Raw genomic sequence first — 24,819 nt, 5'->3', positions numbered from 1 at the left:
TTCAATCTGTCCGTTTCCGATAGATGTAGGTGTATGTACGTGGGTCGACATGCGGGTAATCGTTCTACGTTTCCAATCCCTACAAATTTTTTAGAAAATCCTCGCTGGTCGCCCGACTCGTTCTGTAATTTACAAACGTCATAAGGGACCGCCATTATCTCTAAAGAAAAAAAATAGTTAATGGTTGCAAAAAATTCATGAACCAAACGAGACAGGAAGGAAGAAAGAAATAATGGGAAAAGGGATACTTGCTTTTTACCTTCCTTCTTTCCCATTCGTCTTTTACACTGCTTTACAGTAGTCGATCGAACTCTATGCGCTTCTTGTTTTGCTATCGTCATTATCTTAAAATCTCGATCGTTTCTCGTAATCGAAAGATTATTATCATATTTTTCTGAGTAATCGTTTACAGATAATCAAGCACGTGTAAGATGCGCTTTACTTGATTACAAAATAATATCGAAGCTTATTTTTAAAAAATGTATTACTCTTATATCGTTACATGTAATGTTCGTATTTTTTTAAATAGGCTATATACTTAGTCGCTGTATAAACCTGAACTAAACGTAAGAGACGGATAGCGTGCAACGTCGCTGAAATATGGATACCGTGAAGGTACTAACAGACTCAAACAGAGAACTGGTCACATAATCCCTTGACAGCAAACTTGTCGCATTACCCGTTGCATCACGTTCGGCAACTAGGCGTTAGTTTCCAGCCAAGGGACATTAGGTTCGGAGATGCTAAGAGAGTTGACAACAGGCACGAGTCACTTGTGAAACTAACGAGGCGGAGTTGACTTTGAGTTCTGAGAAATATGCCAGACAAATTACTGGTCAAGCCCTATCGTCGCTACTGTACCTTTCGACCTATACAGATGCTTAAACGAAACACCGTATGCACGAGACCAGTACTCGAATTCAATTAATTTCTCGATCAAGGGGAGCATTATCGCTTCTTTTATCGAAGTGTATTATCTTTATCACACGCCCCATCAAATAAAAATTTATGCATCAGCTAGGTTTAGAAACAGGTTGTCATAGAACGATATGACTCATATGATTGATATACGAATACGATCGTTGACAAATGTTTTATGCCATCGTTTAATTCGTGCTTTTACTTTTAAATTACAACCGGCTGCAACGTTCCACGTTGCAGCAATGAAAGGCTGATACATCATGTCCTATCGAAGGAAGCCATCAATAGCGTAACCAGGAAGCCGTCCAAAGTTCTCTAACGATGATGTATCGAGGCTGTACGAGACCCCTAACTTGCGACCATTCCGATACACCGTAAGTTACCGTTTCTTTCGTTCTTTCTTTCTTCTATCCTTTCCTTCGCCACCCTTACCGAGAGAAGCATTACGTCCCTTGGTATCCTTGAAGTTACCATCGATGATGACCGTGACAGATAGCCTGTCATAACTCGCCAATACGAAAAACATATCTGTGGTCTGACGTTTGCTAAAAAAAAGTAACGCATGCCGGTTTTTTGATTCAAAAATGGCCAAGAATTATGTCGGTCAAATTATGCAGCGTCGTCAATTTTTCCTTAATAAACTAAGAGTTGAGTTTACATTATACATCGTGTAATATAATATGTAGAAGTATTAAAATATATCTCTAGTTAACCTGAGGCTTTTTCATTTCCTTGTTTTAATATATTTTAAAATACTTTGAACGTATTTAACGTATACTCTCTGTGTGAAATATAACACAGTCCTCAGTTATATAGACCATTATCTAAGCCGCGTCGAAATGGTATTTCCAAAGGAACGGAGGAATGCAGATTTTAATAGCTTATGGCAAAGAAGAGTTTGGAAAACTGTCAAATCAAGCTGCGATGACTTTTTAAAACAGAACGATGCTAGAGAGGTCAACGAGGAACTGTCAGAGTAGCTTTAGTTTCCCGAAACAGCGTGTTTCCGCATGGAGGAGACCACTCTTTTACGGTGATTCGCGACGCTTTTTATCTTTCTGCCCTTTTATGCTGTCGCTCTTACTCTGGAACGACATTGATGACACATTAAAATTCATCTGCACCTTTATTGCCGGTCGTTTCATAAAAATTTTCCGCACGTTATCTTTTCGTGGCATCAGCCACGTTTCGAAGAAGCAATTTACGCGATTAGATTCGATAAAAAGGTGCTTAATAATGTTTGAAATCTTGGCTGAAATACCAGAAAATGGGATTAATAATCTTTCATGTAAATTATAGAACAAGTTCTTTGGAAATAGCGTTTGCAGTAGCCTTAACAAACTCATAATTTTGGTCGACGAAACCAGAATGCTGCTTTCTATTTTGATTATGCGTCGTAATTAAATTTATGAAAGTTGACAGTTTGGAACATCGTGCCATCCCAACGACGCGAAAATGCACTTGCCCCTTTGAATGCCTGAAGGGTTTACGTGCGTGCTTTTCCTCGTATAAGGAAGTCCATATTTTTAACTGTTATTGCAACTCTGTGGAAGAAATTTAATGTTTACTTCAGAACTAAAAACATAATCGTTCTGCATTTGGAACTGGCCTTAATCGTTAATAGAAATAAACCTATATGTATATATTAAAGTACAAAGCACTTACGGAAATTTAGAAAAATTTAAACTTTTAAATTTGAAACATATTTTCGAATGTTTTAAATTATAAATTGTAGTTTTAAATATTTGAAAATTCAAAAATTATTTTTTAAACTTTTCAAATGTATTAAAGTGAAGTAAAGTATTCATAATTTTGGAATGTTTTTTGGAGTACATATATTTGATGTATATTTTTATTTTACTTCATTTTTATGTTCTTCTTTACATGTAATCTACACATATATATCTTTAAATATAAAAATATTTCATAAATAATATATTGTAAAATATATAAACTGTCGAACTATTAATATAGACGAATGTAAAGAATATACTACATTATATTTCAAATTTAAATTAGACGCAACGCATGCGCACTACAATATTCGTTGAAAAATTTGAAAAGTTCACGTCACGTGACTCAACTTAAACGCGTCGCGTCGGTCTGAAAAGATGTTGAGATTTTAATGATATAAATTTATATTAAAAAGTTGTTCAACTTACGCGATCGAATAGTCTTACAGACAGCGTAATGTACAAAAATTGAAATGTATAATACTCTAAATGTGAAGTGAAATAAGTGTAGAACGTTGAAATGAGCATCGATGGATCATTTACCCTGGAATGGAAATCGCAATGTAAGTCGTAGATAAATTTTATTTGCGATTTTCTTCGTTTTATTGAATAACAAATCATATTGTTGAATATATCAATTACATACATTTGAAATATGTATAGTTTAAAGTAGAAATAAAGTATGTGTATTAAGTTAGAGAAAATTAAGAGTTCAGAATAATTTTAAACTCATTTAAATAAATGCAGTATAACGTTTATTTAATGTTTTAGTTACACTGATTACATCAAAATCAAAATAGATTATACGAAGGTGAGATAAAATATATTTAAATCTTTTTCTTACCTCCTTTAATATCTTACACGAATCAACTGCTTAGCTACAATTTATATTTATCTCAGTTTGATCATTTTAAAGTGAAAATAAATATAAGACAGACAGGTAAAATCACTCAGAACAAAGTATGTTTATAGTAAGATTATCTTCATACAAATTTTGTTTACGACACTTTCCTTACAATTCTCATGATAAATGTGTACAATTTAAAAATTATACAGACTTTATCTCTACTTTGGGTGCTGTGTTCTATTTAAAATTTAAATTACATTGTATTCAACACTCTACAATTGGAATGTTTTGTTAAATAATCATGGCATTTCTTAATTACACTTTTATGAAGTGGCAGTATATAATAAATTATCACTCTTAAAATAACTGCTAGATAGCTTAAAAATTCAATATATATAAATATTATTTGTTAAAAGCAATGTAAAAGCAACAATATTTTGGTGATTAATCATGGTGTTAATTCGTGAATATACACTTGATCTCAACTGTAACATTCCTACTTAAACATAATGTAATCAATATCTACAGTTTTGATCATCTATTATACAGAATTATTAACTGATATGTGTAATGAATCCATAGAATATCTTCTTTCTTGTTGCGTTGTTTTCAACCATTGTTTATGTTCGCACAAGTAAGGATATAACGGTACCACTAAGACACTGATATCATCAACCGATGCCATAGGTGAAAACTTTTCATCGGTTTCTTCAAGATTTTCTGATTTACCAACCCAAGCTCGTCCCACTAATCTACCACGTGCCGCTTGTACCAATTCTTGAGCACCCATTGTGAGTCTGTAAAACGGATAATTTTATAACCTTTATTTTTAATTACTACGAACTTTAATTCATACAAATTCTCTAATTTCTAAAAACAAAAAAAAAAAGAAAAGAAAAAATACCTGTATTCTAATGATGGATTATCTGGAGTAAGTGTCTTTCTAAGTATATTTGCTGCCGTCTTATCTGATACAACATCCCAAAGTCCATCTGTAGCTACAATAATGCAATCACGTTCTGTGAGATTACAACTATCTAAATTTATAGACTGCACTTCGGGTTGTGATGATAGGAATGGTTTTATATTAACTCCTGTACTTGCTGCTTTTAAGCCATGGTCTCCAAAACCACGCGTTACTCCTATAGTACCCATTACACGACTCTATATAGTAAAAATATATTAAATCTTTTTTAACTAATTCACAATATTTTCTGATATTGAGAATGTTTACCCTTTTGCCATGTCCAGAGATAAGAGGTAGCTTCAAATCAGAGAGCGTTAAGACTTTATACGCCCAACCAGTCATAAAAGGTTCTCTATACAAAACCATAGATCCTAATTCTTTTTGCAAAGGTCGTTTTCTAAATTCTAGTGGTGTGAAATGGCCCTTCAACAATTCGGTACTTCTTAGAAAACCTAATGCCCTCACACGATTCGATTCTGAATCAGGGGTATGATCTCTTGTTAATGCGCGCTGACTGTCTCCCAAAACTAATACAGCTCTGTCAAGTGTACATTTGGTAATATTCTAATTTTTATCACCCATATTAGAAATTTAACTGTTGGCATTATTACCTTGAATCACCAGCACCTGCGGCATATAATCTACCATTGAGAAATAGAATGGTAATTGCTGTGCAACCTCCACCTCCTCCTTGAGCTTGTGCTTCTACCATTTGATCCATTTGTCTATATGCTAATTCAATAGCACCAATTACTAAATCTCTTCCTTTGATCAGTTCATCTTCATCTTCATTTAACAGCATATTGCCAGGTATTGCCATTAATCTTCCCTAGAAAAACAATTTAGGTTTAAAAATTTGAAGTTGAAATATATCAGCAAAATCTTTATTTGTTCTTACAAGGATTATCCTATGTAAGTGTAGTCTTGCCGTTAAAGCCACTTGATAGCCAGCATGCCCATCAAACATAGAGAATATGACGTAAGGTAAAGTAACATTAACATCTGATAATTTGAGGTCTCCCCTGGTTGCAGAAGTTTGATCTTCGTTCCATGTGCTTTTTCCAGCATTTATGCATTCTGCATAGCCAGCACACCATGGTAACCGACTCAAATCCCTTGGAACTATAATTGGTCTTACCCTATGATCAGCACTTACCTATTGATTACATAAATATTAAAGGTGTTTTTATTACTTATTATTACATATCCTGACAATGATGATACTTCTAAATACTTACTTGAGTTTCTTCTGTTGTTAATCCTAGAAAACTGGGTCTACTATATGGTTTATTTTCTACTTCTGCAACAATGTTTAAATTAAGATAATCTGTTACTGCTTCGTTATCTGAGTCAGTAGGATATTGCAGACCGAGCTCACTTCCACCCACAACATTCATCAATACTGATTTAACTCTGTTCAGCATTTTTGATTATTATTTTTTATTATTATTTGTGTATACAGAAATCAGAAATATAGCACATATACGATGAATTTAATAGACTTTATCATGAAACATATCTTGAAAGGGAGATATCACTTCTAGTGATAACAATTGAGTCTGTTTCACTTTTTATCGAAAGACACGAATTCGCGTCTATGTACAACATTAGAAAGCAGGAAGTACAAATTTTAATTGTTAACTTGGTTATCTGTCATCTGTCAATTATTAATCACAAAACTAATTCCGCGCAAGGAACAATTTTCTTATAATACCACTAATACTATCTTTAAAAATAAAATATTTCTATATGGCTATGCTTCGAACTATTCATAAGTCTGTGTTTCCTTTAATTGGTATCATCTTGTTGACAAATGATTGTCAACAATAAGATAGGTTATTCCCTGACACGAGTAGCAGTAGCAGGTAGCTGTTTGACCGTAAACAACTCGCAACATAGATTTTACATCGAATATATTTTCATATTCCACGTTCTTAAGGATTCTGAGATCCTTATTTGAGATTTTAGCGTTGCTAGATGATGTTACCGACGTGGTATGGATTAAGACAGAATGAGACAATGTTCGCTTGGTAGAAATTTGGCTTTTTGCATGATCGGTATTTCAGAATATGAGTCACAAAACTCTATAAGATGATACATCTATGTTTTTTTTAGTTCACGTTTGTATTGCTGTATATTTAGGGTTTAAAAACACATATATACAGAAAGCAGGCAACATTTGTACGACATCATAAGAAGTCGTATAATTGGAGTGTTATTTATACGAATTGTTTGTAGAAATTTAATACATATTGAATATTTCGTAAATCAAATATGTCAAAAGGGAAGAAGAATGCATACAGTAGTGAGGTAATTACTTTCTTTCATATTATTTCAGTGTGGTTTATCAACATTTATATACTTCTTGTGAATACTTCTTCTGAGTAAATATTCATACAGTTTAATTAATAGAAAGATAATATTAAATTTTAGGAAGCTAGTAGTTCATCTGGCACTTCTTCTTCTCTATCATCTGACGAAGAAGTAGATGCTAGAGATTTAAAACCAATTAAGGAATATTTATCAGATCGCAAGGAATTAGCCCGTCAACTTTTTAAATCAGTTAAAGCTGAAAAAATACAAATGATGTTACCTCAAACATTAAAGGTATACCAATTCTTGACATCGTGTGTTAGTAGACTGTCGTTTCTCATCTATTTATTAGAACCAAGTAATTTATTTTATACAATGTAATTCACAGAATTATTCCTTTTAGAAAATGGATTTTGGACAGTTAGAAAAATGGTGCGCTAATGAATTAAGTGGCATGTCAAAAAGCCGTATATTGTGTATCTTAAATGGGAAACCTATGTTAGAATCATCAGATACAAATGAATCAGATGATTCAGGTATGTTTACCGTTATGTGTTTTAGGACTTACTAGTGGCAATTTATATATGGTATACAAATAATTATAGGACCCTCGTTGGAAATTATCTCAGATACAGAGGAATGGTTTACCGATGATGAAATATGTAAAAAGGAAGATGGTTCAAAATTACCTAAGGGAAAAATAAAGAAAGAGAGAATCAAACAAAAAGGAAAATCTCAACTTAATAAAAAAAGTGATAATAAGTCTACTTGTAAGAAAATTCCTGATTGCATTCATAAAGATATACAAGTAAAGAAGGAGAATGTTATGGATAAAAGTAAAGAAAAGGACGGCGATAGCTTATTGGATTTGTTAGAGTTAGAAATGCGTGCAAGGGCAATAAGAGCTTTGATAAGGAAAGAGGAAGATGTAATACCGGATACTTCTAAATCTGTGGCAAGTAACGATACATCAAATGAAAATGCTGCGGCTAAAACTGAGCAAGATGAGATAAAAGAAAAAGAAAATTGTAGAAGGCAATTGGAGAGAATTATTAGTGCTCAGCAGAATACAATTGCCGAAGACGAAGATGTTGTATTAGTTGTTCAACCAACTCCGACTATCGAGTTATTGTCTAGTGATAGTGAAGCAGAATCTCATAGTGGTGTGCGTGTAAATAAAAAATTACAAAACGAACGAGTTATAGAGACCAAAGACAATATTAATCATACTGAGAATGGAGATTTAAATAATATTTGTAATGTTAATAGTATAGAAAACTCGAAGGGAAATAAAGTAACTAAAAGTTCAACAGAAACAGATAAAGAAATAGATAATACACATAAAACTGAAACTCTTAAATGTAATTATAGCAATAATATACTTTGTAAGGATAGTCAATCAAAATCTAGTTGTAAGAGGCGAAAAACGAAGAAAAAGTCGCATATAAAAGAGCAATCAAAAAATATAACTTCCAAAATCGATACAGATAGTATAAAATCAAGTAATGCTAGTCAAAATATGAAAGCCACAGAAGGTGACGATTGTTCGTCACAAGATGTGAACTTAGATGATAAAGTACACGAAAATAATATTAAATCAAAAATAACGCATAATAATCCTTCAGATAAACACGATTCTACCGAAACAAGTATTTCAAGCAAAGTAGGTTTAGATGAAGAAAAATCCATTGACTTAGATGAAATAATTGATTTAGATGACTATTGCGATGATATGGATGATATAGAAAATAGTGAGAATGATAAAAATAATAAAGTTGTGGAACAGAAGGAATGCAAATCGCAAATGGAAACAAATTCCCCACAGAAATCGAATGGAACCGAAACTTGGGCAAGTCGTTATTATCAAACGGACGATGTACAAAATGTAATAAAAGAATCAAAGATCCAGTCGGAAATTCGTAAACGATTAAGGGAACGCCAAAGACTTTCTAAGCTTAGTACGTCTCCGAATAAAAATTTTCCTTCGTCACTACCTGTAGTACAGGCAACTAATAATAAAGTTATCGAAAAACATCCGATGGGTTCCGTCGATGAATATTTGGCTTTAAAACACACTGCCGCTACAAGCCTTAATACTGTTAATAGCAACAATAGTTCTAACATATTAAAAGATAGTATAGTACCTATCAATACACATGTAGATGCAAATAGATTAATTGAAAACGATCACATGTCTGATGTATCTAATTCTGTATATTCTAAAAATCAAATAATCGACAAAGAATCTAATTTAAATGATAACACAAATGATAATGATATACCTGCTACGAAAAATGAGACTATAGTTAACATGATTAACGTTATGAATCCTGGTTAATATAATTTTTAAGTAATATACATAATTATAATAATTATATTTATAATTAGGTAATTGTAAATATATTTCACGAGCACTGTCTTCCAACGGTTGGACATAAAATACTTTTTGTACAACATTCCTATACTATAGAGTTGAAATAAGTCGTATTTTTCTCTGTAATTATAGGATGTAAAGAAACGAAAAGTACGTAATTATAGATTTGAAGAAAATTGGTTACTGATTCTCATCTGCTTTTAAAATTACGTAGAACTATTGAATAGATTGATATTGGATTGAATAGAAATATGGAAGTATATGAACATCAGTTTCTATGAAAGTATTTATACGACTTTAAAATTCTTTATCTAATAAGTGCCTGTAAAAATTATATTCTTTACAGTCCTGTTGGAAACTAAGTTACCAGGAACTAAGTTGGAAACTAAGATATGTAGTAAATTATTAATAGTGACAATGTTAAAAGCAATTTTTACACACGAATACTGTCTGTAATATCAAATAGCTTTAATTCACTATGTTGCTTTGTAAATAATGATCTTAAAATAAAATTGTAGATATAGTACTATCCTATATTTTCCATGTATATTATTTTCACTATTTAGATTTAATACTTCAAGTATATCGTGTATGATTTAGCTTTATAAATTACAACAGAGAATAAAACCACACGATTGAAGTATCATTTATATCTGATCTGTTTTTTGTAAGACAATCATATATTACTTAGAGATGATATATTACTCAAATACGTACTTACGTACCTGTCTTGTGTATTTTACTTTACGAGCATTCTACATTCTAAATCACTGACTTCTCTACTTTCGTTTCCGATTTTTATCGTTCGTTAATATGCGGAAGAGCTTTCGATTCTTCATAATTTCGCTAATTCGTACACTCGATAAAACCTGTACGATATATTCCTTAATCGTTCTTAAATTTCGCGAAATCGCGAAACGTAGAACGACTTTTTCTTAAAAAGAAATAAAAACGAGAGAATAACACGCATAGCATTTACACTTGTATAATATCTATTACGATTCAAAGAGATGGGAACGGTGCGGAAGTAAAGATCGAACGTTCGATCGACGCTTGTGCACTTGTAACGCACAAGCGATCTCGTACGACCTAGGAAATGCATGGGTTGGTCTGCGTAATCTCATTGACTTTGTGGCCGCGTGTACGAATGCTGTAGCGCAGGCATTACGACACCATGCACACACACCGGAAAGATTTTTCAGAACGACGACGGTCTTGGTACAAGGAACTTTCGATCGCGATGGATGGTTCCGGTGCCGTGGAACTTGGAAAGTTTCTCCGCGACGATGCAAATAAAAGATACAAAAGGGAGGGAGACCGGTAACTTTGTACGGTAACAGAAAAGCCGATAGTAGACACTCTGCATCATGCGAGACAGATTGTTGACAAAGATTCGAGTGGAATTTAAATGAGTACATATAATCCTGTGACGCGTTGCGCAACATAAGGCATTTCTATCTAGTCCATTTCCGATGAAAGTTACATTTAGAATTCCACAACATGATGTACCAGTTAATACGGTAATAAATTCAGATGTCACCGTTGCTACAGCTCTTCGCGGTGATTTCTCTGATCGAATATGTATATATAAACATATATGTATATGAATATGTATAATATGGAAATAGCAAGGTTATATAATTATACATATATATTTTTCTTTACAGAGGAATGCCGTTTATCTGTTTCTGTTTGTACTCTTTGACTACTTTGGCATTAATAACAATGGAAAAATGAAATGCGATAGAGTAGCGTCGATTTAACGTTTAAATAGAAAATTCAAACACCGCGCGCGAATAGCGAAAGATAGAAGAAAATTTGTCGATTATTCGTAACAAACGTAGTCCCAGTTTCCTTATTTTCAATAATGTTGATTAAACGGGTGTTATTTTCCACGTGGCTCCTCTTTTCCTTCAGGAATTCGATAAAGTTTTATCAGGCAGGAACATGGCTTAGGTGGTGGAAGTAATTTGTCGCACCCCTGTGAAATTACGGTCTAGTAATTACGATGAAGTTACGGTCTTATTTTAGTTACAACTCTGTTTCTCATTAGAATTGTGCTGTAAATTGCAGGAAAAGTTCTTCGTTAACGTAACTAGTTAAATATCTTCTTTAAGGCTGTCAATTTCACGATATTACGATCTTACGAATCTTCCACTTCGTTTCGTCTCAGTATCGTTTCATTCTTTCATTAATTTATGTTCCATTTTTTTCACGATGCAACAAGGCAAAGGGGTGCGAGCAAGTAAAACGCAAACTCGAGATGCGTGCGCGTTGACAGAACCAATATTAACGTAATGTTGACGATCATTTCTAGTGCAAACAAGGTAGAGTCTATCGTCGAACGTGACTGATCGTATAGAACGAAGGATTGCATATTCCCTTCACGTTGCAACGCGTTGTATACCGGTATGGAATGCTAGAGATTTTGCAAATCTATAAGAAAGGGACAGACAACGGAAATATAGAATACGCTGTTAGATAGGCATGTGACAGTTTCTATCCACATATTTGTGACGTGCTAAAAAATTTAAAGATTCCTGTTCCGGTTGTTTTGCGAGTTTGAACCGAAACTTTTCTCGAGAGTATTCCTACTTCCTACATTACGGATGTATTATAAATTTCCATTTTCCATGAAGATATTCCATTTGCTCGATTTTGTTGACACGTATAGCAAGTTTATACGTTTACGTAGAAAGTGAAGGGGAATATCAGAAATGTATGCGCTGTACAGCAAATAAGAGATGTTTCGTCATTTGCAAAAGGAAAAAAAAAAAAAAGAAAAAGAAGGAAACTAAGTCAGTACGAAATCAAAGGTTCAAATGTTTCATCATACGTGTGGCAAACTAGTTCGCATTCTTGCTACATTATTATATCAGGCAACCATATGAACGTTTTGCAATAAAAACAATAATAATAGCCCCCGTGTCTTTCTAATTAAAACAAGAAAGTACAGCTTTATTATTTTAACGTTGATACGTTTGCTATCAAACGTCACTTTCGAATCTATTCGTATGGTATTCTTGTTACTTCTAGTTCACAATGATTTCTTTAACGAATCTAAATGAACGCCAAATAGAAAATCTAAAGAAATAAAAGATACCTTTAACGGTTACTATTAAAGTTACGCTAGTTAAGGGAAAGAAGTTAGTACAAAACTAAAAGCGGTTACGTTAATGTATTCTTTATAAACGCAACAGTTTTTATCGTTGATTTTTTGTGATATGCGTACAAAAAATTGTTCTCCCAGTGTAGATCATTAACGAAACTTTATATCTTATGAATCGGATCACGGTGTAAAACGAAGCACGCGAGGCTAGCGTGTAAAATCGGGCAAATAGCGGAAATAATAACGCGAGGAGATTGCACGATAACATAACGTCGCAATCGGTGCGTATGTATAGTGGGAAGCTCCTGACGCAACGCGCGGATTTCCACGTATATCAGAATAAAAAGTAGTGCGAATGTGAAGGTACCTCCTTATTCGTCTCTTCCAAGTATCTCCATAGAAGAGGCACAATAGAGATTGATGCAAACGCCAAGTCACGATTTTGTACGTTGTAAAACGAAAAAGAAAAGACGAAAGAAAAATAAGACACATCGTTCTAAAGCATGTTGCGTAACATGGGTAGACGCGTCTACGTCGAGCTGCAGCACGTTCTGATTTCTCGGAAACACCTGGTGTTCAACGATTTCGCGCCAATTTCTGAAGAACGAGGAAGCACAGAAGTTGCTTGCCTGTGCCATGCGAATAAATAATTGGGAATTTTCTTACGTAGTTATTAGAGAGCGACTCGGCACGAAATTCGAAACGCGGTAAATGAAAGCATGCAACTTTTGAAGGATTTATATTTATCTTCCGTTGAACAAACACAGGGAACAAAACAATGGAAAATTCGAGGATTTATCGATCGATCTAAGTGTGCTTTAAATTTAGCGCAGTTTCAAGTATTTGCATATAATCTTACGATCGTGCAAGGTACGAAATGATTGAGAGATTGCATAATATAGATATGGAAAGTATTAGTCACAGTCAATGGTGTTTCCTTAAAGCTAATTACGAGTATCCTTCTATCATACGTTACAGTTCGTGATAATATTTTACGTTGCGTACACGTTAAAAATCGTTTTGCTCGATTTAAACGCGAAACAAGTGAAAATGATACACGAGAAAAAATAACGCGTTCGAGCAAAAAAAAAAAAGAAAAAAAGAAAAAACGTTTACTTCACAATTGACAGAAACGTAACTTGTCGTATGCAATCGACATACCAGAGGTACCAACGTGTATGGTTGAGGCAACATCATATCTGCATCGTTCCTCTTTGCACGCGAACGCCAACCATATGCATTCTCCGGCTGATCGAAGAAATCTCTCTTTCTCTTTCTCTCTTACGCGAACTTCCTAGACCATTAAATATGATTACCTGGCTTGCGGCACGTTAAATAACGGGATTTGCTAACCAACAATCTGCGTGTCTTGCTATATACGAAAGCATCGGTTAGCACGTTTTAAAACTCGCCTGGTCGCTAGGAGATAAACCTGGCTAATGGTTGTTGTATCTTAAAGACCTGGTAAATATTATGCAGTAACGAACCCGTAACCCGTTTCACCGTGGTTTATAAATTGCTTATTATTAAAACAGGTGTACTATCCGCGGTAGCCACCCCCTCTTCACGTTCCGTATCGTCGAAAATTCAATTTCACTATCGAAAGCGTTCATTAATTAAACGAATCAGATACCGTTTAGTTTTTGTTACGATTCGATTCGATCATTTCCTGATATTTCGCTCGATGCGAAGCAAGTTGAACCGTGTACAATCTACTATTCATCCCGTCAATTAAGTACAATTATGCAACTCGTGGCAGCAGCAACTCGCTTGTTTCTCTAAATCAGCGATAATTTCTTCGGCATGCGGTTCGAAATAGCGAGCAGGATGCTCCAATATAATTTTGCAATCGATAGGCGAATGTTGGAAACACGATTGTGCTGCTTCGACGTAGTTTCCCTTGATCGTTGAACAAGGTCGATAGAACGGATATTCGCAGAGGGCATTCGTCAATGAGCTGAAATTGTCGTAAGCACGTCTCCTCGTTTCTGGCGAATTCGCTGAGCCAAGCAAACCACAGTCGCGTACGTACGCGACACGCTTCTGTAATTTCGTACCGCGTGTACACGTAACATACTCCAACGTTGCGCTCTCGACGCCCGTCGAACACGCTTTTCCCAGATTTTAAAATTCGATCATACGGACACCGAAGTCACTTTCAGTTTCTATTTGTTATCTGATTAGCGAGAGCGTAAAGGGGAAACGAACGTTGCACGCGGAAATGAAATCAGGCTAAGAGGAGAAAGGGTTCTTCGTTTGGTAATTACTAGGAATTATGATTTGTTCGGATAATGTCATGTTTATCGAGGAAATGTCGTTAAGTTCGGAGAAGACATTTCGATTCGGAAAAATTCTATAGAAAATTGATTAGCTCGAGAAGTAGCATCGTTGTGTAAGATTTGCATGAAACACGAAGAAAGAAGACAAGGGTTGGAATGGTGGAAACATCGAGATTGCTCGAAGAGAACGGCGGGCGTAAACGTCGTCAAACTCCGCGGTACAAGTTTTTACGCAGTCGAACGTTCATTTCGTTTTCCCTTTCTACGCTATTAATTTGCGTGGCGATTCTATTCGCGTTAACGACCGTACAATTCATACGAGCCTTTTTCTCGCTGACATTTCGCTCACGGTAAAGCAAGTGTACCTCATAACGTAACATTAATCGGTGAAAGTTCTATCGCGATTCCTCCCGATCGCGTAACCGCCAACACAGTTTTTTTCCTTATCGAGCAATCTTATGTCTGCGAAGGTTGCGTAATCGCTTTGTTATGTATAAAAAAATATCGCTTTATTCATTTATAAAAAAACATATTATACAATAAAATTTAAGATTCGGGATCACGGTGAATACAATATTGGTATATTCGACTGACGTCTACTACGAAGGGCACGCTTGTTCGTCGATTGGTGTTCACGTTTCGACCAGCAAGCGTCTCGTGATCTCGGATGACCGGATTCACGAAATCAGCAATTGCGTCTTGTTGCGATCGATGGACAAGACGTACGTAGAAGGTCAAAGACTTTGATACTCTACCGAGTACAAGCCTTTGCTTCACAAATGCTCGTAACCTCCATAACCTCCGCCAAGATCGTGACCACCTCCTAAAGACAGTCCACCACCGAATCCACCTCCGTGTCCACCTCCGTATCCTCCACCGAGTCCACCTCCGAAACCACCTCCGAATCCACCTCCGTGTTCCTTCACGACAATAGGTACAGCCTCCTTCACGACCACGGGCACCTTAACAGGGTAGGGCACTGGTTTTGGTACAGTGACCGGTACCTTGACAGGTACCTTGACCGGCAGAGGCACCTTTATTGGCACCTTGACGGGCACCTTCACAGGGTAAGGTATTGGCTTCTCGACCGGGTAAGGCACGGGCTTTTCGACTGTAACAGGGTACGGCTGAGGCACGTGGACAGGATATGGCTTGTCGATTGGTACTTTGACTGGTACACTGACGGGTACGGGGACATGTTTTGTGACCTCTACTGGGTAAGGTTCTGGCACGTGGACGGTCTTTGTGACCGTGACTGCCGGGACGTGTTCCGCGGATACATGTTCGCTGCTACCAAAGCCGCCTCCGAAACCGCCTCCAAGGCCAAATCCGCCTCCGCCTCCGCCTCCACCTCCGTAACCTCCTCCGAAGCCATGATCACCCAAGCTAAGCTCCAAGCCGCGTTTCGTCTTCTCCTCTTTTGGTTGGGCGCTGGACTCCGCGGTCTTTTTCGCCTCCTCGGCCACGGCCGACAGTACCAGGCCGCAGAAAAGTAAGATCTGGGGGAAATAAATTATAGATTATTAACATTGTTTTGAATGATGTTTTCTATTGGTTTCAGAGGGGATTTTGACGGCGATAAAATTTGTTTTCGCTATTACGAGCGACGAATAGCGAGAAAACACTCGTGCAACATAAGTATCATTTGATCTTCTTAGGAGAAAAATACACCGATTCGACGAATATGCTTCGATCGATTTAACCAATTGCCTGAAGAACGACAACACGCTCAAATTTTCACCGGTAACGTCAGTTTCGTTTGCGTGGCTCGAGAGACGGGAATTCAAGTGGCTACCTTACTGGAGCTACTCACTTTCAGCTTCTCTGTGCTGTTCATGTTGGTCGACAGTGAGCACACTGGTTCCTCGATGGTCTACCCTCGCTTTTATAGGGGACGCAACCGCCAGTCCGGCAGGCAACTCGAGCGTGCCGATGAAATTGTTGCGGAGTAGGAAGTTAAGAGAAGGAAAGGAAGAGAACGACGCCGTGGACGACGCTTTCCTCCGTTAGCTTTTGTCAGCCAACATTTAGCAAGTCGGTTCGCGTTTCGTTCAATTTCTTCCTGAATGCTGCCTAAGCTTTCAAAGCTTCTTTAACAATTCGGCAAATCCTTTCAGACATTTTCGTCTCGTTCGATTCTTAATTTCACCTCTGTGCAGCGACGCGCCTCCAACTTTTATCTAGAACAAGTCGAAATTTGTCGAATCTTCGGAGGACGATAAAAAGAAAAATATCGATCGAATTTCGATTCAGATTATGTCGATTCGGATTGTAGAGCGATCGCTTCAAACTTTCTCGTTACTTACCTACGTTTCCCGAGCCAGCGAGTTTTCAATTACAGGATGAACCATCAGAACGAACCGGTGCAACTAATACGGATTCGACTCTGACGGTGTCTCTTTTTAATCCGATTACTTCTCACAATACGTTCCTACATCTCTGCACTCACATTCCCGAGAGCTTCATTAATATTAAGAGCTTAATTAAAGCGAGAAGCGAATTATTAGAAGTTCTCGCAGGCATTCGAGTTACATCCTCCCGTATCTTTGCACCTTTTTCTCATTGCTTCTGAGAACGAAGGAGCTTCTCTTACTACGAAACTCTCTATACACTTGTGTGTGTAAGTTTAATCTACATTCCGTCGGAAACTTTTTGGTTTGGAATAAAACGTTCCTTCTTGGTTATGCGCTCCTATTAAATTCAGTTAGCGTACTTTAATGATCTCTTCGATACAAGGTAACGGTACTATTGGTACGATACGAGGAAAGAACTATTTGAAAACGAAGTAGGGGATCAAGTTTTAAACGACAAAGGATCGTAATAATAAAACGATCTATATTCTTGAAAGTAAAACTAACGGAATCGTCGTCGTAACGGATATATCGATTACCCGATCGAACGTTATTTGCGGTTCATTCGCGTATGCTTCGGAGTTACCGCCTGCAACGATTTTTGGTTATCGCTCTGAGATCCCACGGGCGCGGTTAATTTCAGAATGACTTTGTACCTCGATCTCGCCTATTGGAGAGCATTAGAATATCCCTGCGTATCCATGGTTTATCAGGCTTATCGGCGGGAATAAATTTCCATATATCTGAATTTGAATCTCCATATTTGAATCTGAAAATATTGATTTGACTCGTAGCCGTGCTAGCATGACGCGTTTCGACGGGCCGAGCCATCGTGACGTCGGTTCGATTGGGTTAGTCCGATCCGGCTGAATGAAAAGTGAGAAGAAGATGTTTGTCGATAGTTTCTGTCTCACCTTCAACCTGGATTAAATTGTTTTCGATGAATTTATAGTGATTTGCTGCGGTTGCAATCTCCTCGAACTAGAAAGTGATTTCCATATGAGAACGAAGTTTATCGATAGAAGTTCGATAGCCGTCTGTGCGTCATCGTGACGTGAAAGCGATCGGTGAATATAAAGTTCGGAAATTTATGCTATGGCATATCGGTTAGATATCGTCTCGAATGTCGAAGAGAAAATGTTAAGACGTACGTCAAATGACATAACGACGCACTTTAATTAGACGAAACGTCGCGCCGGTAACCTGGTAATTGCGCAAGCCACTGTGACGCGAATGTGTTTGTTCGACGTTGCAGTTTCATTCATTGAATTTAAAGCTAATAATACGGATCCATGCTACGACCTGGTCAATTTTACCGCGATTAATTGTAATTACCATGTCAGCACCGATATGTTTCGGGTTGCTATTACGCCGCATTTACCCCCCAAGAATTAAAACGCGTGAAAGGTGTTAAGATCCGTAAAATACGATCTGCGATACCTTCCACTTCTTCGGTTTTTGCAAACGCTCGTACGTTCGTTTTACGTCGATGAATACGCAATTATGTAGTTTCTCCAACTTTTTTTCCTTTTTACCGAATCGTTATTTGTTAAGCAATTTGAAGCATTTCAGGCGGATTATCTATCGATGATTCGAATATCCTCATAAATATTTATATAAAAAGACACATGTTAAGAAATCGTGTTTAATTATGATCTGCTTGACCAAAATCGTTCGATTTACTCCGTGCAACTCTGTACGTAATATTACGTACACGGAACTTTGTTAAGTACTCGAGATCGTATTACGTGGGGATTCTATTATACTCGTGTATGATTTTTGTCTACGATATTTCTGCCGAGAGTTCTTGCTTTCTAGTAATTCACGGCTATTTGTAACACACCAATTACATAAACGTCTGCATATTGTACTTCCTGTTATCGATACGTCATGAATTTTTTATCGGTGCCTTTGGTTTCCATTTTCCCAGAGCGATCTCATGTTATCGGTGTTGCTTACGGAAAAACGCACTTCCTCGATCTTTCTCGTTTTAATTCAATCGTATCGTGAACCTTCGAATCACCGCCAGACGCGATTTTAGACCACGTTCGAAGGAATCGAAGCCCTCGAACTTTGCATTCGTGCACCACGGTTACAGAAATGCAGCCTAAAGAGTACGAAGTAAATCCCTGTGGTCGACGAGCGTACAAGCAGACGGTAGGAGCGGAATTTTCGCGAAGTCTGCATTTCTGCTTCACCGACCGCAAACGTAACCTTATGCAATAATCGGAAAGGCTTTCGAGTCGGCCAGACCGTAGCTCTCATGAATATATGGATGGATGTTCTCGCTCAAGGTGTTTATCAAGCCGTTTTCCAGTTACGCCCTCTCCCCTTTTCGCCCTTTTCGCGACTTCCTCTCTTCCTCTAGAAGCAAACATAATTCGCGTTCTAGCGTGCCTTCGCTAAAGGGATGCTAAAAGGTGTTTCGTCGTCTACCTTTACCCGTTTTCTTACCTTTTCACCTTCGTCTTGTCTTCTTCCTTTATTCCACTTGTCTACAGCCTCTATTCGATATATTTATCAACAGTACGATATTGTGTGAATATTAATGAACAAGATTTTAAGCATTTAAACGTTCAGTATATTATATTGGTGGTAGAGATACTATAGAATCTAATTTAACGATTTCTCTCTTTCCCGTTAGAAAACGATGACGAATATCTCGAGATATATTTTTGCCCTTTGCCAGGCGAGTTAATGTTAAAGGTACATTAGAGTTGTAGCTGAGCAGAGACTTTTTCTGCTCACGATGGAAGACTCCTTTCTAGTACGCTAGTGATACTTGTAATGAAAGTGGTCTCTGGTCAAATCACTTTGCATTAATTTCGTAAACCTGGTTAAAATATTGGCTAGCATGTCAGGAGTGAGAGTCACGTATAATGTCAAAGTATCCATAAAATGATTATAAAACTGGTCCTGGTGAAAAGTTTCTGTCAGCTGAACGAAATATCGACGCACTCCCGGTAGCTGTGTTATTAATTACCATCGCTAGATTTAACATCAACGCAAGACGTTTTCTCCCCTCTTCGCCCAGTTTATCGATCGGATTATAATACATCCACAGCTCGTTAATTGCTACGATATGTGTACGATAGAAACCAATTATTAGCGTGTTTAAATGCGGCGCAACGTTGCAATTTGCTATCCGATGAATCAGCCAAAGGCGAACGAACGAACGATTCGTTTCACACGGCTACCGCAACGCACGAGAATATTGTAATTTGTTTTCTTTCGAAAAATTAAGTCACCTGTTGCTCGAAGGAAGCTTAAACCTATCCGACACACTGACTTATTTTCCTGTTTTGTCTCATGAATCCGAGGAAAGCGTCGGGTAAAAGAAAACGACCGCCGCTAGAAACGCGCAACACGAAAGATCAGAGACGGCGTAGCATTGACGTTAGCGACAATGGTGTCGTTCACCGTGACGCTTAACAACTTCCTTCGCATATCGTGTATATATCTTTTTTAATTAACCAAGCATCGAGCATAATGCCGGGAATCAGTCAATTAAGTACATAACATGCGCGTGTCCGAGACAAGAGGAGAAAGTTTCGCAGCGAGTCGCGTCCCTTTGCGAGTTTCGTCGTGGCGCATTTACAATTTTTTTCCTTATTTAATTACAACTACATTACCGATGGAAATCGACGAAAAACCGGCGTTTCGTGATTAATTACGGTTCAGCTCGATATCTGGAAACGCGTGCAATGGCACGCAAGTGCCATTACCTTTGTGAGGACAACGATCCAGCGATTTTCACCGGTGTTACGTATATTACCAAAAACTTTCTTGTGCGAGGTATTTTTAATCGCGTAATGAGAGGCTTGGAGGTTCTGATCTACATTATACGAGCGAAGATATAAGCACTCAGCAGCCCCGGTGAAAGAAACGAAGCACTCAAGGCTTTACAAATGGTTATCGGTCGATATTAAACCCTTAATTATACCCCTTTTACAACTTCACATCGATTAAACCTTATTCCAGGTTCTGACATTACATTTATTTTCTCTCGATCTGATTATATAAACGTTACTTTATGCGTTGTACAATTGCTATAAGCAAATACTTTAACACGCCACGAAATTTCGTTAGACGTTTAATCACATCTATTAGTTGATCGACGTAATCGAAGAATTCATTGCTGCAATTTATTGCAATTAAATTCGCTTTATCGAGCCACAGGAGACAGTACCGCGTAACGTAACGCTTTCGTAATAACGATATCAAATACCTGGCTAAAATACGGACAATGCAAGGACCAAAAAAGGGGAAAAGGAAAGAAATTCCCTTTAAGGAGAATTAGCGATCTTACGGTTCTTCTGTTTTATCGGAGAGATCTGAAAAATATTACCGCGTATCGAGAACGGAGGCATTGCGTAAGAGACCGAGGAGGTTCGATCGGAATTACGTCCGGAATCGTTTTTACGAGGCACGAGCGAGAACGACGGAATCTGAGGCGAGTAACGATCGCGCCGCTCCTTCCGAAGTGAAAGAAAAAGAAACGCCGAAGAAGACTGGTCGCTGCGATCATTGCACGCTAAATTGCTGGCTCCTCCTCGGCGAGTGAACGGACAAGAGAGCGATTCGAAACAGTTCGAATGTACAGGGGGTATGTTACGCGTGCGGCAGATCCGGGGATCCGGTAGTAATCAACCAGCTGGTTGGTAGCCCGTGGGAAAACGGCTTAACGCCGAACGAACGCCTTTGCACGGTGTGGTAGCACAATCGGTCCACTTTAATGTTGGCGGACGAGTAGGATTTTCCGGGGAGTGGGCCAGTAGCCACGGCGAAAGTGCCGGTATATATGCCAGTGATTGGCGCGATGTAACTTCAGTGTGCACCTTCGAACGATACCATGAGCACTCCACAGGTGAGCTCGCGGTTCCCCACTATATTCATACACGATACATATCATAGATTATTGTACACGAAACGGACAAAGGGATAGGGATTATGTAAGGTGAGAAACGGAGAAAGTTCGCCAACGATACGCGGTTCCATTGTTGCGGAACATTTTTCAAACAGGGAGCTACATCGAAGAAAGCTTCTATTTTCTATTGTTCTTTATTGCGCGTTCCCTAGACACCGTTTCTCGACCTAACCGCGTCTAGAGTGTTAAAGTTGTAGCCATAAGTCAGAAGAGCCGTGTTCTTATCGATAATATGATAACATGTTCATGATACATTACATTTGTCGATAGAGCTTCGTATATTGCTTTCGCCACACACTTTCTCCTGTTAGGATATTATGTAAGTTAACTATTTTCAACAACGTAAATCACATTCGACGTAAGGAAACGTACAGACACCGCACACGATACATCACGTCTGTCGAAATACACCGTTCGTTCACTTAATCATGTTTATACCTTCAGAAGCTTATAATACTCGCCTTGGTGGCGACAGCCCTGGCCGGGGATGCCAAGGAGTCGAGCACGAAACCCGCCATTGAGACGAAAGAAAAGAGCAAACGAGGACTGGAACTGAGTCTTGGAGGCGGCGGTGGCCTAGGAAGTTACGGAGGCCTGGGAGGTCATGGAGGATTGAGTCTCGGCGGAGGTCTGGGAGGCCACGGAGGTTTGAGTCTCGGTGGAGGCCTTGGCGGAGGTCTCGGCGGAGGTCTAGGTGGAGGATTGGGAGGAGGCGGAGGAGGAGGAGGTGGTGGCGGTGACGGAGGTCGTATAACTGGTATCACGATTCACCGAGAGAATCAAGTTCGTGTACCACAACCGTACCCAGTCGAAAGGAACGTAGCTGTACCATACCCGGTCCCAGTTAAGATTCCCGTGGACAACCCAATCCCTGTGCACGTACCGAAACCTTACCCAGTTCCAGTAGAGAAAGCAGTACCGGTGCCAGTGGAGAAACCGGTCCCAGTGCCGTATTCCGTGCCCGTCAAAGTGCCCGTCAAGGTGCCTTTCCCGGTTAGCGTGCCGGTAAAGGTTCCGGTCGCGATCGAAAAGGAGGTTCCTTACCCAGTCAAGGTTCCTGTCGTCGTTAAGGAGTCCTACCCTGTTTTGGTTAGCGGTGGCGGTGGCGGTGGCGGCGGCGGTTTTGGAGGTGGATTCGGAGGTGGATACGGAGGTGGACACGGAGGTGGATTCGGAGGAGGTGGATTTGGAGGTCACGAACTGTCCCTCGGCTTACATCATTAGATAAGGATGAACTTCATCGATGTGGATCTTCATTCACACTCATATATTTGTATATAATGATTATATTTTTTTATGCAAAATAAATATTAAATTATTAAACGGTGTTTGTATCTATCGTGTTGGTTAGTTACAACGATTACCTTGAAATCTCTTAACTGTTAAGCGATTAGACTATTGAAAATGTATCTCGAGGTTTGACGATAGGCTTTCCTTCTTTGCTCTTTAATAGCGCCGAGTAAATGAGCGTGGTTAGAAGATATCTTCCAAGAAGGTATGAAACGCAAAGTATATTTATGTTTATTCCGCTCTCCATCAAGAGCTTGGCCATATCTTCCCGAGCTTCTACCTACCTTCCAATTTTACGTTTAGACGCCGATGTATCCTTCTAGAATTATAGTTCGATCGAGATGTTTAAATACTATATCCCTGTGATGTTACCGTAGGAACACCGAGCAATTCTCCTTTGCTATTCTTAATTTAATGCACGTTTCCCACGGAAACACGGAAGATCGAGATGAAATGCGCATTATGAATTAAATTGTTATGCTTATCTCCCTTTTGACTCCTTTGCGTTGTTTGTACTTGTTTGGTTCCGTTTCATGAGGTAGAACGATTGAAATTTCATTCGAATGCCGCTCTATTTCCGCACGAGCTCTTATATTACACCTTCTGAAAGCTCTCTAACAGCTTTTTGAAGGTTTGTTCCGTGAAATATTTAATTAATTTTTGGCTTTTTCAGCGAGCTGCCAATTTTAGAAAATCTCGTTACAGCCGTTCCACAATACAACGATCTCTTAATTAATTCGACGTGTACTATTATAATTTCTAAGAAGTTTTTGTTATCGCATATATTTCATTTTCACTAATTTCATGTTGTTTACATTTAAACAAAGCAAGTTGCGCCACGAAATAATATTTATTAACAAAATCTATTATATTACAGGGAACGAGCGTTTATATCGCGCTGGTTGTTGTAACAACGTCGGCTGCTAGTTATGGCAAGTACATGAGAACTGTTTTATTAATTACGAATTCCATTACGACTCCATTATTACGATTTCCATTAAAATTGCACAATGAAAAATGCGACAACGTATGTCGACTAAGTCAAACAGGATAGAAAATCACGTAGGAAATATTCCATCGCGTCGAACTCGAGTTTCTTCCGCCCTTTTCATATTTCCGTCCCATCGATGACGATGCTTTTACTTTTCACGGAATATCTAAAGCGTCATATTTTAAAACGAGATAAAGGGAAAGTTCGGGAAACATTTTTGCTGTAGACGAAACACGCAATCGCGGCATATAAACGTCGCGACGTCTCTTCCCTTTAGCGACATCGTCGCCGCCATGAACATCCGGCACTTTAAACGGCGCGATTTGCTCTTACGGTTCGTTAAAGCTGTGCTCTCTCTGCCGCGTGAAACACCGATTTCTCGATACACGGTTAACCAGAATCTGTCTTACATGAACAGAGAAACTGTGGTCCGACATGAACGAGCCTGAGCCACGCGCACCGGAAGCAAGGTAAAGGTCAGACAATTTTTCTTCTGCATCCGAGTTCCTACGTCCCGTTGTTTAGATGGTGCCTTAACGATGTTTGCGAGTAATTTCATTTCTAACATTTGCGGAGCAATCTATATAACTACGTCGTGTGTACACACATTCGCACGTCTTTCTCCTCTTTCTCTTTCTTCTACGTTCATTTTTATGTATCGGTCAATATTCGTGGAAACAGTTTCTCAAACATACAAATACTCCGATGTGGTTGCTA

At 38.2% G+C, this 24,819-nt stretch overlaps 4 protein-coding genes across 4 annotated transcripts; 2 read left to right on the top strand and 2 right to left on the bottom strand.

Annotated features, from left to right (window-relative positions):
* Positions 1-3,392: 3,392 nt before the first annotated feature.
* Positions 3,393-6,358, bottom strand: LOC126918653 (protein phosphatase 1H). The gene is made up of 6 exons (XM_050726793.1): positions 5,707-6,358; positions 5,367-5,624; positions 5,080-5,297; positions 4,736-5,006; positions 4,406-4,665; positions 3,393-4,298 (listed from the first exon to the last, which is right to left on the bottom strand). The coding sequence occupies exons 1-6, from the start codon at positions 5,890-5,892 to the stop codon at positions 4,043-4,045; spliced, it is 1,449 nt and encodes a 482-aa protein (XP_050582750.1). The 5' UTR covers positions 5,893-6,358; the 3' UTR covers positions 3,393-4,042.
* Positions 6,359-6,593: 235 nt separating this feature from the next.
* Positions 6,594-9,691, top strand: LOC126918652 (uncharacterized protein PF3D7_1120600). The gene is made up of 4 exons (XM_050726792.1): positions 6,594-6,778; positions 6,902-7,075; positions 7,185-7,317; positions 7,387-9,691. The coding sequence occupies exons 1-4, from the start codon at positions 6,743-6,745 to the stop codon at positions 9,117-9,119; spliced, it is 2,076 nt and encodes a 691-aa protein (XP_050582749.1). The 5' UTR covers positions 6,594-6,742; the 3' UTR covers positions 9,120-9,691.
* A 5,335-nt stretch (positions 9,692-15,026) lies between these two features.
* On the bottom strand, positions 15,027-16,500 carry LOC126918656 (probable H/ACA ribonucleoprotein complex subunit 1). The gene is made up of 2 exons (XM_050726796.1): positions 16,357-16,500; positions 15,027-16,042 (listed from the first exon to the last, which is right to left on the bottom strand). The coding sequence occupies exons 1-2, from the start codon at positions 16,378-16,380 to the stop codon at positions 15,317-15,319; spliced, it is 750 nt and encodes a 249-aa protein (XP_050582753.1). The 5' UTR covers positions 16,381-16,500; the 3' UTR covers positions 15,027-15,316.
* Positions 16,501-21,619: 5,119 nt separating this feature from the next.
* LOC126918655 (H/ACA ribonucleoprotein complex subunit 1-like) lies at positions 21,620-23,155 on the top strand. The gene is made up of 2 exons (XM_050726795.1): positions 21,620-21,761; positions 22,266-23,155. Exons 1-2 carry the CDS (start codon positions 21,747-21,749, stop codon positions 23,043-23,045), a joined length of 795 nt encoding a protein of 264 aa, XP_050582752.1. The 5' UTR covers positions 21,620-21,746; the 3' UTR covers positions 23,046-23,155.
* Positions 23,156-24,819: the final 1,664 nt, after the last annotated feature.

This window comes from Bombus affinis, chromosome 7 (genome assembly GCF_024516045.1).
Source record: "Bombus affinis isolate iyBomAffi1 chromosome 7, iyBomAffi1.2, whole genome shotgun sequence".
In the NCBI taxonomy this organism is placed as follows: Eukaryota; Metazoa; Arthropoda; class Insecta; order Hymenoptera; family Apidae; genus Bombus; species Bombus affinis.
Note: the sequence above shows the minus strand (reverse complement) of the source record. Positions and strands in the feature narration are given on the sequence as shown.